Source organism: Rhea pennata, chromosome 1 (assembly GCF_028389875.1).
Source record: "Rhea pennata isolate bPtePen1 chromosome 1, bPtePen1.pri, whole genome shotgun sequence".
In the NCBI taxonomy this organism is placed as follows: domain Eukaryota; kingdom Metazoa; phylum Chordata; class Aves; order Rheiformes; family Rheidae; genus Rhea; species Rhea pennata.
In genome coordinates this window covers 124,204,501-124,221,995 of record NC_084663.1, presented here as the reverse complement: position 1 = coordinate 124,221,995, position 17,495 = coordinate 124,204,501, and the positions used below count along the sequence as shown (strand labels likewise).

Below are 17,495 nucleotides of genomic sequence, written 5' to 3'. Positions count from 1 at the left end.
TTGCCCAGGGCACACTTCTTGCTTACTATTACTGCTTTGTGGCCAGCAAGAGGACCACTCTCACAGGAAAAGCTGCTATCACAAAATTTTGCTGGAATTTCCAGAAAAACTTTCAAATATGGTATGCTTCTTTTTCTGAATCTAGCATTTTAATTTACAAAGGACAAATATCCATGGGTTTTCAAATATTTAAGTAACCAACAGAAGAGTTGATTTTCCACTTTCCTTATTAACGTTTCTCTTTATGTCATTTTATAATAGTGCACAGGATTTCTCTTTATAACTCGATTATATATACACATCATACTTTTAACTTAGAATAATGATGGTAGTAAAAATAATGCAATAATATAAATATCAAGGAAAAAATATGACTATATGCTGATCACCTAAGAGTAAATAAATACACTACTTGAAGAAACAGATAAACATAACAAAGGTACTTCTATTACTGTAAAAGTATTTCAACTGTAAGAATTGTGCTACTAAATCCTAACACCTAACAAACATCAGCATTTCAAGAAATGTTCTCTTGAACAGCTTTGGCACCTGAGAAAGGTGACAGTCTTTAGAGAGCTATTTAAATACATATATAGAAATGAATCAATTAAAAGTAGTCAATGGAGTGATAGGAACTCTGCTCTCTGTAGCCTTCAGAGATGACACTTCATAACACCTAAGTTAATATATTACTGAGAAAGAAAGCCCCTCCATGTTGTGATCTATATTATCTGGAAAAACACGCCCACAAGTAGGTAACTTGCACTCTTAGCATTAATGCAGTTCTCCTTTTTTTGTTTTTCAGTTCAGAAGCAGGAGAAGGTATTTCAGCAGCAGGAATCATCTATCATGTGCCTAATCTAAAAATAAGAATGACTCTTGAGAAAGAGTAGGAACATGAGAACAAATTTAACTATGGAAAAAGGCCAAGAAAAAGGAACAGCAGTTTTTAATGCAATCTGACAGTCACAACTGCATGGTTGATCACAAAATTCTTACTTAGCAGTGCTTCACAGGTAACTTGTTTTGGTGGCCTCATTAAACCCAAATACTGTGAGAGGAATAAACAGTTTCCCTGGCAGAGCTTCATTCAAGCACAAGAGATGATTTTTTCAGAGTTCTGAGAAAAAACAGCACAGTATTGATAGATTTACAGAAACCAAGCTGCCTCATCCAAGTTATGAAATAGGAAACTTGCCCTTTTAAATAATACTGTCTATAACTTGCTCCAGTACTTTCAAATACATATTTTGTAACATTGGAATCTTTTAAATTTTTATTTTGTATTATTTTAATCAGAATATTTTTGGGAAGATGCTATTACTCCCCCCTTCAATATAGCACAATAAAACAAAATTGCTTTTTCATGTTGTTTTTTTGCACAAACATGTTGCTATAGTATGCATTTAAATGAATCTGTCTCTCTAAGAGAATGACCATGGCTTTTAAAAAGCATGGTAAAATTAAATGAATTCATTGCAGTATTTTCCTGTTTAAAAGTCTTCAGTAGATCATTACGGAAATACTATGAACAGACTGGTACTGAAAAAGTACAGAGAAGTGCAGAAGGATGACTGAATGTCTAGAAGACATAAGAAGGCATTACCATTCAGTGGAATATTCAAATTAAGGCCACTTGGTTTATCAAAAAAAAAAAAAGAAGTTATAAAATGGCATAATAATGATTAATAAAGATCTGAAATATTTCCCTATAAGTGATACAAGTGTTTAGCTTCTTATATTGCACTTATATTATTCTTCTGTCTAGAGTTTATGTCTGGCTCTTATTATCTGACCACCTTTCTACACGGCAGCAGAGAATATAGAAAGGTGTACCAGCTAAGTATCTGTAACAGAAGCTAAATGAACTCACATCGGATAAACAGGTTCATATTTTCAATACAAAGAGAAAGGCACTTCTAAATGAGTTGGTGGAGATGTAATTCAGAAAAGTCACAAGCTCCTATTTCCTTCTTCTTAAGTGCCTCATAGTTGTACTCTAATGCTTGTTTAATGTAAAATGCACAAACAATTATTGAGAACACAGATTAGAACTGTGGACTCTTGTGCCAGGGGAATACCCTAATTGCTTCACAGCTAGCTCACTATCTCTGGTTCCTTGACTCTTGTATGGTTAGCTACAGTGCGGGTACAGGTGAAGGTGAAGGATGCACAGAATCCAGATGGCCCACTATTCACTAACCACTAAACAGTTTGTAAGAAGTGTGTATGTCTTGTACTGTGTTTTAAAGAAAGAATTTGGACATCAGAAGAAATAAGGCACCTTCTATATTTAGATCCTACCAGTGCAAGTGTGCAGGCGGGAACGAAAAAATTCAACAAGTTTTCTGAAACTTTCCAGAATTTCCACATCATCTACCTGATGAGCACAATAGCTGGAATTAATCCTATCTCTGGGTACCTTTCACTATGTAAAAAGCACAAACATTTTGTAAGAATTATGATATTCACTGAGGGATCCAAGGTGTTAAATTTCAGATACAGTATCAAAACTATCATCTATATGGTCACAAGCATTTTGGTTTGGGTCAGAGTGCAGTTCTGAAATGAAGCTTCTGATTATCCCCACCTACCATTCTTTGGTTTTCACAGTAGAGTGTTCTCAGAGTATATTTAATTTCAAATGACACTAAATGAGAAAATGTGGTTCACACACCAGTGGTTATTCAGTACATATGACTATAGTACAAACTGTCTAAAGTAAAACCTTTCAAAACACCCAGAAGGGTAGATATTAAGTGCTAAGAGTCGGCCTCCTTTGCTCTATGGATCTGCCACTATTGTGTTGCACTACTTGCTAATGTAGATATAGCCTATGCCTCTGTGGATTTAGCTCTACCATCTGATTTTTTTTCCCCTTGATAGTTTTCCTATTGAATGTGCAGATTGTTTTACGTGAAGTTTGTCTTGTCTGAAAAGAAGTCCACCTACTGAGAAGTAGTAGTTCATCTTCAATAGAAAATGTCCACATATCCCAGATTCAAAGTTGGGTAAGTCTTCTGTTTCTTTTTGACCTTTATTTTATACCCCTATACTATGTAGACACAGAAGTCAATGAAAGCATGACATGCTTCTGAATTTGTCCTTAGAAGAGGGTTCTTGCACTAAATGTGAGGGATGAAGTGTTAGCTTGCAGTGGTGCTAAAGATCCACGTGGTATCCCAAGTGGCAGAGAGTTGAAGTTCATTGAATACTTTCACCTCAAAACTATATGTGAACTTTCTTGAAATCACATAATTTTGGAGAACGCATAATAAATTTACTCCTTAGGCCTGTTCGATTAAACAACTCTTGAGAAATATAAACAAAATTCTGCATGCAATAGGAGAGCAAGCAGCTCAGAAAACAGAAAATCCTTGAAGCACAGGAAGATAAGTAGCGCATAAGCATTTTCTGCTCAAATGCCAAATGATTTGTTTTTCAAAATGACCTTTGCCAAACAGATCACTTCAGCTTTCTGAAGGAAAAAATCCATGAACCATCTGATATCACAGTCAATCTGCACACATAGCAGGACAATGAACTACGCTTACAGACAGACAGTGAAGAGATGGGAGCTAAATCCTGATTTTGCCTACCAGGAGGCACTAATCTGTAACTTCCAGCTTTGTAATTTTTGCACTCATTTTTGTTGAACACATACTGCTGTCTGATAGACTAACGGTTCTCATGTACTGCACATTAACAGTGATTTAAATGAGTGAGCCTACTACCTACTCTGTTCAAGCCAGGGCAGAAACCAGCACATTCAGCTGTTTCACACACAAAAAAGCTGTTCTTAGAAGAATATCCACAAATTTGGTCTAAGATTACATTACTTAAAAAAGAATGAATTTGTGCACTTACAAAATTACAGTTCAGATTTTAAATAAAAAAATAAAATCCAGTCTTTTTCAAGAGACTCTATTTGGATAAATAATTTTAAAACATAGCTGTGAATTTCAATCAGGCCATTAACTACTTACATTTGATTAAAATAACATCATTTTTCTAAAATATTCTGTAAATATAATATACTAAAATTAATTTTTGTGTTAAGCAGCTCATTGTTGCATCTATACTTAAATAAATTCCTTTTGGTATGAAATAAGAAAATGTAAGATATGCAGAATAAAACAAAATATCTAATAAACAACAGATACAGAAATGCATCCAAACTGCTTATCACAGGAAACTTACATCTAGTAGTGTGTGGAGATGCTGATCCTGGAAAACACTGTGAAGAAAATCTAAGTCTTTTTCACTGCAGTCTGTAAGTGCATGAATTTCCTCCAAGCTGTCCAGCACCTGTGAAACTGCTCCTATGGGGCAATAAACAGGGGGAAAAAAAAAGAAGAAAAATCAATAAAGCAAAGACTCATGGTAAACAACTTTGGAAAAGGAAACTTTCACTTCATCCAATATAACAGGAACAGAAACTTTAAAAAGCCAGAGTTTTCACAGGAAAATTCACTGAATAAACTTTATACAATTCAACAGTGCCCATATATAGTGTGATTGTAAGAAACAGTTCAGCTGAAAAGAGATTAAAACATGTTTTTATCATGCTTTGTTTGGTTTTATTTTAGCCCGTTTTCCTAAAGAAAGCTAATGAAGTCACTTGGTTTATCTGTCCACCTGGCCTCACCATTCTCAGCCCCTACCTCCCTTTCTTCAGCTTTGAACTGTTGGCCAATTTCATATACATCTACCAGAAAGGCAAAAATCACTGAAAGCAATGATGCTCTCACAAATTCTTTTGAAAATCAGCAGCTAGATACAGGAGGGAAGGGTGACAGACCTGAACTGCTGTGCATGCTCCAGAGAAAAAAAATGCTGCCACATGAGCTCCATTATTTGTTCTGTTTGACCTGCTTGCCTGGTTATCTCAGACCAGTCACAGCACTTGCTGCTTTTTGCCCAGTGGATTATTTTGGGTTGTAGGAAAATGGAGATGATTTTTATAAGGGATTAGGGTGAAAGGAGGAAGAAGTGAAAGACACAGAGACACAAGGGAGAATGAGGAGGCTGTGGAGGGTGGAAGTCCATGAGGCGAGCTGAACTCATAGCAAGCGACGATAAAGAACACAAATCCAAAGTAAATGAACCCATATTAGTTCGTTGTGGAACATATTGTTTTAAAAATCAGGTATCAATGATCACTGACATTCGTGTGCATTACTAGAATGTTCACAATGACTTATCTAAACACCTACAGACCAGGTCTTCAGTTCTTCTACCACACTGTAAGCATCTGGAAAGATGATCACCTTATCCAATACTAGTCTGCAAAGACACTAGTGTCTGACAGTAAACTGCTGAACACACTTTCATGAATAAATTCTTAATTCTGGATACAGAACTCTACATATCCTGTATTTCTGTAATTTCTCCTTCATATATTTATTGTTTACTTTTTGATTTGCCAGTGTCTTGTTGTGGAGACAGTCAGATCATATATGAAGTTCTTCAAATTGCTGTATTTCTTGAAATTCCAGACTCGCTTGTATGAGCAACTCTTACCAGTTTTCCTTGCCTCAGATCCTTTTGTAATCTGTTGTATTTGCAGAATTTAATAAAAGCAAAAAACCCAACCTCCCCAATCACACACAGAGACAAGTTAAATTCAGTAATTTCTCTGAAAATCTTCAAAAACTGGAGTAAACATGACAGAACACACAAAAAAGCACTGTATAAGAATTGTGACTTCAGGGCTTACAAGGAATAAGTTGTAAGTCTAGAAAATCTTGTAACATACTTAGTTCAACTGTCAACCTAAGATTTTCCTGCACATACATGAAGGTTAGAACTACATTATTTCACTGACTCAAACTCATGCCGCATGAGGAATTAGATGACTCCTTTGCTCTGCTGTGAAATGTATCTGACTACTTAAGTGAGTAAACTACTTAAATAAGCAGTTGGATATGTATTAATGTATACTATGTTGCTTTAGAAAGATGGTGACTGGACACCAAAGAATAAGACTAATCGTTTGCCTTCTCCTGGTTGCTGCACATAGGGTCAGGGGCTCTGAAAAAGGAAAAAACCTGCTCTACCTGTGACAATGAATAAGCATGCTGTGCTAAAGGGAATGAACCTGCCTCCTCCTCTCCCTGCCCCTCCCCCTGCACCCCGGGAGGCACAGCAGAAAAGTGAAGAAAATACAGGGACTGGGAATCTGCTGATATGGACATGGGTGCAGCTAAGCTGAAATCTGGCACGCTGAATTAGGCATGCTGAAATCTGCTTTACACGTGAGGTTCTCTGAAGAGCATGAGTTTATCTTTGAAACAAAGTTGGCTGAAGTCAGGAACAGCAGGATGTACTGAATCTACCACACTGAGAAACCCTTCAGGAGGAAGGGTTCTACCTGATGAACAAGGTGTAAAGCAGTGTCTGACTAGATTATTTGACTCAGATGTTTGCAGTGATTATATGTCCTGTGACAAAAGACTTTTGAAGGTTTCTATAGAAGAATACAGAATTGGCAGGCTAATTTTCCCAAATTACCCCTTGTTTTCCCAAGCAGCAGAAGAGAATTGAGGAATGTATCTGAAATTCTGTGGATACAGGGTGCATTTACAGCCACGTCAGTCACTATTCAAAAAAACTCAACTGATCTAATACACATTATGTTATCCTCAACGTATGCAGTCCATCAGAGGGACTCACATCACACAGACTCAAAATGTAAATCATTAACATTGATTTAAAAAGCAAAACTTCTGAGTATTGTGTGGAAAAAATAAACACTAACCAACAGAGGAATGAGTATTTTTATTCATCTTTTGAGTTTAGTACATAAAAGTATAAAGAATATTGGGTTGTATTCATGTTTCACTGAAGTAAGTTTCACTGACTTCCATGTGGATTTCAAGTGGAAAGGATACCACTGAAATTCATAGCATTCATTGACTTCCAAGTAGATTTACTGAAGACTACACACCAAACACTACTAGCTAGAAAGCAAATACATATTTTAAAGGTGATAAGAAAGAAAATGCAGATGTTTAACTACTTAGTCCTGGTACATCATTAAAAACAAAGCAGTGTGATATTATATGTTGAACTGAGTTACTCATCTCTATGGCTTTGATACTAAAAGCAGAATTGAAAGAACATGGCCCGACACTGATATTGTACTGACATACAGCACAGATAGAGGAGTATAACTGCATTTGCGTATGCATGTGTGCATAATACAGTGCTGCTGCAAAAAACTGTATTTGTGCTTTTGTGTGTGTATAAAATATGTGCTACATATATGAAAAAATAAATATAACACCTGAAGTCCCTAATCTAAAAGTCCCTAAACTAAATAGTCATAGTAGCTGTACTGTTAAAGTTGCATTTCTGTGTGAACTACACACAAAAACCAAAACTGATAATATAGACGTAGAACATATACGCTGAAAGTGAGATTAAAAAACAACCCCAGCTTTCAAAGCATGGGCATTTCAGAAAGCAAGATTTACATTTCACTTTGTTTATGAAGAGATTTGAGACTAGCACATACAGCAAGGAGAGTGAAAAAATAGTTAGAAATTACTAGATTTTATTAACGTCAAATTGTTAGAATCACTGAATGAAGACACTGGATACTCACAGTCTCATGAAAAACAAGCATGCAATCTTTGGGCATTATTATAAAGGACAGTTCTTTCCAGAAATATGATCATATAAATATTGTGCAAGTCTGATAGAGCACATCTAAAGAAATGATTATGAGATCATTTTTACCAACTTTGCAATGCAAGATTTGAAAGTTTCATTGGCTTTTCTTATTTTTCTTGTATTACAAATAATTAGAGAATCTTTGCTTCTACACTAAAGAGCAAAACAATACTTTTATCTTTAAATTACCATAAATACATGGTGATAACTGCATAAATCAGTACCTCCAGTGGTTTTGTTTGGATGACATCTGATTAGACAACACTGAAAAACATATGGCATAGATGTTTAACTTGGTAAGTAATTAAGCACTAGTAACTGCTGTGGAAATGATGGGTACGTAGTATGCCAAGGTTTTTAAATCACACACATATATGCATTTAAAACTGTCTGCTTTAGTCAAAAATGACTCTCTAGGCTCAATAACAACATAATTGTAAAGTTCTCACATTACATACAAGCCCAGATTTGCTTTAGTGGCAGGGGACAGAAGTTAATCATGTATAAGAAAGAATGCCTACTGGCCCTTCAAAGAAAGTATGAAATATATGCTGTTTTAGCAAAATAAAAGAAAATGATCTTACAGAGACAGGACCTCTCCTGTACTTGTCCAGACATAACTCTTTAGATTAAGAGAACACCAACTGAGGACTAGATGCTCTTCATCAGTATAAACCACACTGACATGAATCACTAGAGTAGAGATGTCTCTAAACCCACACAGTAACTTGTTGCTCTTTGCTGCTCACTACACTCCAGAGCAACTATCTCTGCCAGCATAGGTGATAGCTCAAGCATATGTAGACAAATGCCTTTAACAATTTAAGGTAGGAGATGCACGTTTCATATACACACACAACAGTGTAATTAAAACTAAAGGCACATAAGAATTCTACTCTAACCTAATTCGAGCTATTCAGTGTTTACCGACTTCCTGTTTCCTGAACAGCCAAATTTACGTACTTTCTATAGTTACAATTACAGTCCTTCATGCACGGAGTTCTATGAATGCTACTAGGAAGCATTTAAAAGAATAAAATATGTATACATATATGTGTGCGTACGTGCACACACACACACACACATATAAATCAGGTAAAGTCTAAGAAGGTAACTAGAAGGTTGGAGGATTATGGTGACCTATAATGAGTTTGCAGGGAGAAAGCAGTTAAGGAGAACGACAAATATTGTAAGGAAGCTGGGATTTACAACTAGATTAAACAAGAAGGGAAGAACATCTAAGGAAATAAGAAGGGAAAGACATACATACAAAAGCGGGAGGAAAAAACCAACAGAAATAGATGTCAGAGATAAAAATAAGGAGAAGGATGAGAAGACAAAAAAGGAGAAGAAAGAGAAAATAATATTTAGTGTTCCTAGACACAAATAGGAATGCAGAGGAGAAGACTATATATGGAAACGAAGGAAAAAAGCAGGGAAGAAAAGAGAGAACAAATTGATGCTTGATTTTAAAGAAAGTCTTCATTTTATTTCACACACATAGAGGCACTATGTTTATATGTGTTTCTAGCTTTCTCCTCTCTCCATACTTGTGATGGGACCTTTATACAAAATTCGCTAATTCCTTTTCCCAGCTATCTCTCACTGTAAAACTGCCTGCAAATGTGACAGAAAACAGATTGTGGTAATCGCATAGAAATATGTAGTGAGAAGGTATTGCTTTTCAGAACAGACCCACACCTTAAAAAGCACCATCCTCACATGAAACTAAACAAATAACCATTTAAACAAATGAGTGCCCTTCAAAATTATGTTTGAGGTACTTCTTCCCTCATCGCAAAACTGCAGAAAAACCCTCTTCCCTAACCAGCAAGAGGGCCCATCATATTAATCATTTAGTTTGTTGGTGGAGGTCTCTATGCACATTCCTAAACAAAATAGACAGCAAAGGCTCTACATGAGGTTTAATTTTTTCCCATACCTGCATAAAAATAATACTATTTCAAAACTCTTCTATCAAAGTCTGTTGAGTTCATGCTCTTACGTTATTGGACAGATGTTCTGAGAAGGGGAAATAGGAGGAAAAGCAACAACACCCCCCACAACAATTCTAAAATCAAAACAACAACAACAAATCCATGTCTCCATTCAGAAATAAGAGACATGGGCAGATACCTTGCTAACCTGACCAAGCATGGTTGAAGAACTGTTAGTCTACAAATCTTACAATGGGGAAGAAACGTCTCACTTCTTATAGCTTGCACTTTGAGAGGCTGAATTTGTTGTTTTTGAAATTGTTGCAGGTTATATCTAATTCTAGATTTTCTCAAAATCTAAAATTTCACACCCCTTTCTGCATAAAGCTACTTCTGCCTAGTACAGTATGCAGGTTTAAGTGCTGGGACTTCCAGTCTCTCACAAAGCATGTAGCTAGCTCACAGCACCATCTCCTCTGTACACATCAATAATACTCTTTCATTAAGGAGACATGTTTTGTATAGTTATTCAAATCAACTGTATGAGTACATACAACGAATATGCATATATCACATATCACGTCAATACACAGAATGATCAGGAAAGTCCATGCAAGGGTATTGCAAGAAAATAACATATGACTAATTCTATAGCATATGCTTAGTATCCAGAAAGAAAAAATATATTAGTCCAAAAAATCATTAATTCAGGAATTAACAGGCAAGCCCAAACCATTTTATTCTATATTAATTTAATGAAAATTTATTTTTTAATCAGTTGTGTTGCAAGTATTATTGATAACAAAAAAAAACCACATAATTTTAATACTGCCTCTAAACTAGAATCCTCAGAGTTGCCTGGAAATCATATTACTTTTGATTAACTATGTTTTGAAAGTTAAGGAAAGATTTAGTCTAAAGCATACGGGCTATTTTTCTAGAACAGGCAGTATTAAAACTGAAAATAGTAAAGTGATGGAAAAGCTGGATTTTAAACATGCAAAGACACACACCAGAGCTGAATGATATGCCTTAAAGGAAAACAAAGGGATACCTACTTTCTGCTGCTAGAAGTCCTAGTAGGAAGGCAGCATTTGGACAAACAACAAACAGTACGAAGATTTGAGAACAAGCAATTTATAAAACTGCAACCTTGCACACTAGTTTAGCCACAAAATAGTATGAACAAACATCCTGATAAGACTCCCTCCCTCCCCCTTTTTCTTAAATATGGTTTCTGTATGTGAACCAAATGGGACTTGTGGGGAGGGATGGCAGGAAAACAAGTATTTGCATAACAGCCAGTGGCAAATAGCACATTTACGTCTACATTGTTAAGCATCTGTTAAACCAGATTTTTTGCAACACTGGTTGTACTATGTTAAACTAATGGACAAAAATAATTTCAAGTTAGAGTATCTTAACAGGTGAATGGAAAACTATTTTAATATATCATAAACAAAGCATAAAGTCATACTGTCTGATTCACTTACATTTACCAATTAGAATTTAGCAATGCTATATTGCAATCAAACTATTTTAAAGAAATTTCAGTGATTAAATTCTGGGAACCATTTAGAAAAGCAATCATTTTACTACTGATTTTTAATTAACTATGATTTTATATATTAATATTTAGAAGTTTTTGTACTTAAACATATCAGAACAATGTTAAACAGTTGAAAGAGCATAAAGATAAAAATAATAATGGAGCACTGGAAACATTCAAACTTGTAGCTACAAATTGAGCTAAAATTTTTCTAGTAATCCAATACTTAAAAGCTGTAAAGGAAGTAAGAGAAAATAGTTTCAGTGAGTTGACAGCTTTACACTTTTTGTTAACTTCTGTGATTTTTTTTCCTGTTCAGTCATATCTGTAATACCAGATGACATATTAATAACAGTAAATATAAGTGAATGTAATTTATTGAGTTTTTCCCAAACAAATTTATTGAGTTTTTCCTGATGCTTAAAAAAATGTTACACGAGATCCTTAGCAAATATTTGCAAAACCAGTAGTAATTTTGGCATAACCATATTTCTTATTCTTTCTCATGTTGATGAGATGGATAGTTTTAAAGATACAGGCTTATCTTGTCCATATTCTGCGGAATCTAATTTTCACAGAACTGCTTGTCAGTTAAGTTAGTTCCACAGATGTTTGCAATTACGGAGCTTACAGCTTGGATGTACATTTGGTGTTTGATCCCATCATGAAAGCCTATCAGATCTAGCTTTCTTTTAAATGACTTTCAAACCTGAAAACCAAGTACTCATACCATTATTGTCCTCATTTGGTATGAGGAAATAGACTAAAATCCCCTCAAAGCATGAACTTTTCAATTTACATACAAAATCCTGAGATACACATGCCAAAGTGCATATATAAAGACTATATGAAACCTGTACCTTGAAATTCAAAGAAACAAGCTAGGAATTATAATGTAGACTTAAATTTGTGCTTTCTATGCAGTGAAAAAGTACTGCTTCTGTATTCATCGTGTTATGCATTTACCACAGAGCTCAGAAAGTAGATAAATATTCAGGAAATACTGCAACAGTGCTATTTGGTAGCCTAGGTCAGTCAGTCTTACAGATAATGTGCTGCTCTACTTTCCCTGCGGTTAAACTGAAAAACAGCATTATAAAATGCCTTACAATAATCAACCTTTATTTGAAGCAAAACACTAATAAGCTACCCTGAAATGGTTAGCCACGTTTAAAAATACAAGTACTACAAACCAAACAATTTAAATATGTGCCTTAAAGGAAACTAGATTTGTTTAGTCTAAAAATCAAGTATGTAATGTTCCAAAGAAGACGGACTGTCCACAGACTTCACTCTTACAGTGTCTCAGCAGTTCTGAAAACAAAGCTCCAAAAGTTTTTTTTTTTTTTTTTTTTTTTTTTTTTTGAAATGTAAAGTTATAATAAACCTCTTCATTTTATGGCCTTTTCTAACTGTTATCCTAAAAACCTAAACATCCTGAACCAACTTAAAACTCCAAAATAAACTGAATGATTATTCCTTAATTTCAGCTTCCCAAGTTAACAAGTCAAAACAATTCTATAGCCTTTCCTTCTGCCCTAACACTGAACAGGCAATATCCATTCTTTACCCTACGGCACTTACCAAGACACTTCAAAATCACACATCTTTGCTCTTTCATCATATGACAGACACTCATCATATGCCCTATACAGAGGAAATCATCTGAGCTGATCTTATGTGCAAACAAGTGACAGGAGGGCTTGCAGCACGGGGCTGAAGGGTAAGGGAAGGAAAGGGAAGGACAGCAGACAGCGAACTGATTGATGAATTTATCATCTGGCTCCTGATTCACTTTGTGGTCCACTTTAAGTACTCTCTACCAGGCCAATATTTCTCATGTGCCAGATCTAGTAGTTATGGCTGTTAATTGATTACTTCTGATTAAAATTTGCTTCATCATATTAAAGAAAGATCTAAGATGTTCTTTAATTTGGAAAACTGACATTCTACAATGTCTTGAAGAGAAGTAAAACAACAGTCAAATAGGTTTTAACTTTTATCAAAAAAAGTTTTAAGACTGTCCCTTGAGCTGTTTATTGCCATTACAAAAGAAGTTACCAAACACAAAATAGCATTCAGCAGTAAAGTAGTATTTTAGTTTAATAAATATTTACTGCATTTTGCAAAAATCTTTAAGGCTGTGTTACACTCTCAAAATCCATCAAGATTTACTTCTGCTGTTACCTACAAAACACTATAAATTACTAACAGCTAGGCAGATAGCAGGACTAAGGAAGTCTATCAGATGACAACTGCTGATGAAAGAAAATAGATCATCCAAAGGAAACACATGATAATCACTAGCTGGAGGAACACAGAATTATTAACATTCTGTAACTGAGAAAGAAAGATGTGTGCAGAAAAATACTTGGCTGATTATAAATGAAATTTGTCGAAGTTGATTCACATCAAATTTAGTTGTGCAGTTGCTTCTCCTTGCTGGAAAGTTCTCTAATCATGAAGACAGAATATCTTTTGTAATTCTGTATGTGAGAAAGCGGTCCAAGTTGCTACCTATAGCACCTTCATACAGCAGACCATTGCTCTAATAGCATAGGAAGAGGCTCAAAATGTCCAGCCATCCCAGGTTCACTAACTGATGCAGAACTCGCACAGATTAATCTACAAAAACAACAGGACTGAAATTCTGTCCTTCCGTGTTTAGAAGGACCTAGAGGACAGCACATAAGATTTGCATAATCTGTTAACTGTCTACATTTACGGATGATTATCTCAGTAAGACTTCCATGTTCGCCCATTCCTGACAAAGCATTTAATTTCAATAGTACACTTCTCAAATCATGAGATTTATGGGAGGATTAAATAGTTAGTAACATTTAAAATATTAAAGTGCTCTTCATTAGAATTTATCATCTGAAATAATACAGCAAGGTGTTAGACAAGGAACTTTAATTACTTTTAAATAGCCAAGTTTTCCCTGTAATTTGAGAGTTTTATCTCCAATTCCTGTAAATTGGCTCTTCAGTTTACAATCATCACAGGAGCCTAATTTTTATGAGTCAGAAATATTTGAAAACATAACCGAGGCATTCTGAGGAACAAACAAAATAAAACTTCTCAATCTAGCTATTTCATAAGGTGAAAGCTGCAATATCTTTTCTTGGAAGCCTTAGTACGTTTATCCTCAGATACTAAGCATTTTGTCAGTTAATTTTATCAGTCAGGAAGCATGAAAACTATCTCCTGAATATGGTTTCTTGATCACTGTGATCTCCAATCAATGAGATTGACAACGTTATCATAAGAATGTGAAGTTTTCCAGAGAGCACATCAAGCTATTGTTTTAATTACTGCAGAAGCTAATAAAAGATAATGATGGATCCAATCAAGAATTTGTGTAGAATGTATGGAAAGTGTACTGGATTCATGTATTCTATGAGGACAAAAAAACAGAGAACTTGTACCTTTAGTGCATATTGAGATCTGCAATTACATCACCCAATGAGGAAGAGACATGTCCTGTTGATGTGAGACTGAAACTGTAAAGAGGAACTGCAGTTTTTAGATTAGCAAAGTTGTGACTGCCAATCATGTCAGTGACCTATTCATTTTACTGAAAAGGAGGAAGTAGCTGGAAACAATAATTAAGGCACTGCAAGTAATTGTGGGTGAGAGCAAATCAACTTATTCTTTTTAAAAATATCATCGCTCCCTTACATCAAGGATTCAAAGCTGGCTGCCTGAAGATAAGTCATGAAACTTTAATTACCATTTGCAATAAATGATCTGGGATTTCCACTCACTTCAATGGAAGTTATGAGCAGTAAGCATCTCTAACCACTAGACATTGTTTGCATTTATGTACTAAAAAGTGAATTCTAAGAAGTGAAATTTAAGAATTTCAACAAAAAATTTTGAAAAAAGTTCAAAACATCCCCAAATTCTTACATTAATGATATTGGAATAGTTTATAAAAATGACTTGCTCATATGAAAGAGGATAAAAGGCATACTTAACATTTACAGTCAGTAATTTTTTCACTTTTAAAGATAGGAAAGAGAATTCATTATCACACAGCAGTTCAATGTATATGATTAAGTTCTTGAAACATTTTCTAGTAAAGTAAGCTTTAAAGTTTTGTGCTTATAGCTCAAATATTCTGCAACTACTATTGGGTAGGAAAGAGAAGAAAAAGGAAAAGAGATTTTTTAAAAAGGTTTATTTAACTTGATCCTAAATTCTACTATTGGAACAGACAGCCCAAACTAGACTTCTGAGCTGCAAATTTTGTGAGTTCTGATGAGGTATGCATGCCAAAATTAAGATACATAACTTATAACAGGGTTGTGTTAGTACAGGGACTGTCAGATTATTTAAATTCCTGAATATGGGCTGAAGACAAAAGGACTGCTACAACCAATATAACTGTGTTTCCCAAGACCCAACTACATGTCCACAGTACAGCAAAGGTATCACCTTCCCCTTTGAACTATTTCAGGAGGTCCCTGAAATACGTAGATTGTGTCTCTTAGTTCTTGAAGATTTTGGGATTTGGCTCACAGCATCAAAAATACTGTCTACCTTGCTTTAAAAAAGAGACCTCTTAATCATACTGTTCTCTAAAACAGGAGGTCATGAAACTCTGGTATACATTTTTTTTTTAATAAATCTATAAATAACTATTACTTGAGGTATGAGAACCTTACTCCTGCTTAAGAATTCAGGTCAAAAATCCAATATGCTCTCACACTCAAGTAATATAAAGAGAATACGAGGTTATAGTAGTATTTATAATTAAATGTACACACATCGAATAATAATCCAGACAGAATTTCTGTAGAAATTTACAACTCTGCAGAAACATTCTCTAGATTCTCCCCAGTTACTAACAGAATTAGGACTAAGAGCATTTAGACTTTCATATTTAAAGGTTAATTTAATATACAGCTTTATAAATTTGTGAGAAATTAACAAATACTTGGGCCTCTTGTCAGCATAAATTTAAGACAGGTTTACTGCAGTACATATACTTTCTGCTAAAATACCTGAGGAGGTAGGGTCTTCAGAGAAGTCTGGCAGCTCTTCAGGAGGATCACCATAGAAGGAATTGAATTTGTGGCTTGACACAGCTGCTAGTACTGCCCCCTGAGTAGAAATACAACAAAGTCTAAATTACACAAAGGAGGTGAACTAACCATTTCCAGACACTCTAGATCATTCATACTAGAGTGATCCCATACTCTCTCTACCGTTGACCTTCTTGATGAAAGGCACGTAAAAAATTTCATACTCTTCAGCCCTGCTTCACTGTCATCAGTGAACACATTAACAGAAGAACTGGTCATATTCTCTTCTAATGGACAGTAACTTTCTTCTTCGTAAGGGGATTCATGAGAAGAATTCCTTATAAGAACAAATATTCCTTATAAGAAGGAAAAAAGAATTTTAAAATCCTTTTAAAGAAGCAGTAACTCAGAACTCATGCTCTCAATGCTAAATGATATGAAAGAAAGAATTTTTTTTTCCTTATGGAAAGACAAATTTACCATTCCAAATTTACCAGAAGAGTTTCCAATAGCACTAAATAACCAAATCTAAATTTTTGTAGAATATATTTTGTTCAGATTATATCTTATTTTATAAAAATCAACTCAAATTTGTAATTTGTAAGTTAAAATAAGCACAAGTTAGTTTACTGAGGCAAGTGCCAATCCACGCCAGTAAGTACAGGCCTATGCAACAGATGGAATTTTTCAGCAAGTAATATAACACTTCGACTACAACATCCACTGTTTTTTGAAAATTTTCAGATCCAGGGCTTTATACACTCATTCTGGATACTATCCATGCAGAATGGACATTAGGAGGAGAACCACTTGGGTTCAGCAGAACAGAAAAGAATCTGGCAAAGGTCCTTAAAATCTCCACAAACCCTAGAACATCTACACAAAACCCACTTCAGAATAATCTCAGATAAAAATCAGACTTTGAAAAAGCAAAAAAGTAGAGATTTTTTTCTGCCCAAGGACACTTTCTATAATCAAGTCTTTTTGGAATAATAAAATTCTTTCAAATCTACCAATATTAAATATGAGACGGGAGAAAGGGAAAAATATTTTTAGAATGCATTGCTGAACTCTGTGATTAGCAGGACGTTTCTGTAAGAAACAATAGTTTTTTTGCAGGTTTCTATTCCAAGTCCATTCCAACCATCAGGTAGCTTATGCAGAAATTTTAAATAACCTAAAAATTAGAGAAGAGTTGAGAACAATATGTAAAGATTATCATACAGAAAAGCTTGAAGTCTGCCTGCTTACAGGAAAACTCAGAATGACCGTAAAACAGTTTCAGCTCCAAACATTAAGAAA

General features: G+C 34.8%; 1 protein-coding gene across 2 annotated transcripts in view; it reads right to left on the bottom strand.

Annotated features, from left to right (window-relative positions):
- Positions 1–17,495, bottom strand: part of CASK (calcium/calmodulin dependent serine protein kinase) — a 215,998-nt gene that overhangs the window by 61,783 nt on the left and 136,720 nt on the right. For both annotated transcript variants that reach the window (XM_062599616.1, XM_062599625.1), the window contains exons 10-11: positions 16,173–16,272; positions 4,201–4,322 (exon numbers count right to left, since the gene is read on the bottom strand). In XM_062599616.1, coding sequence (XP_062455600.1) covers positions 4,201–4,322; positions 16,173–16,272 — 222 coding nt within the window. The remainder of the gene's footprint in view (positions 1–4,200; positions 4,323–16,172; positions 16,273–17,495) is intronic.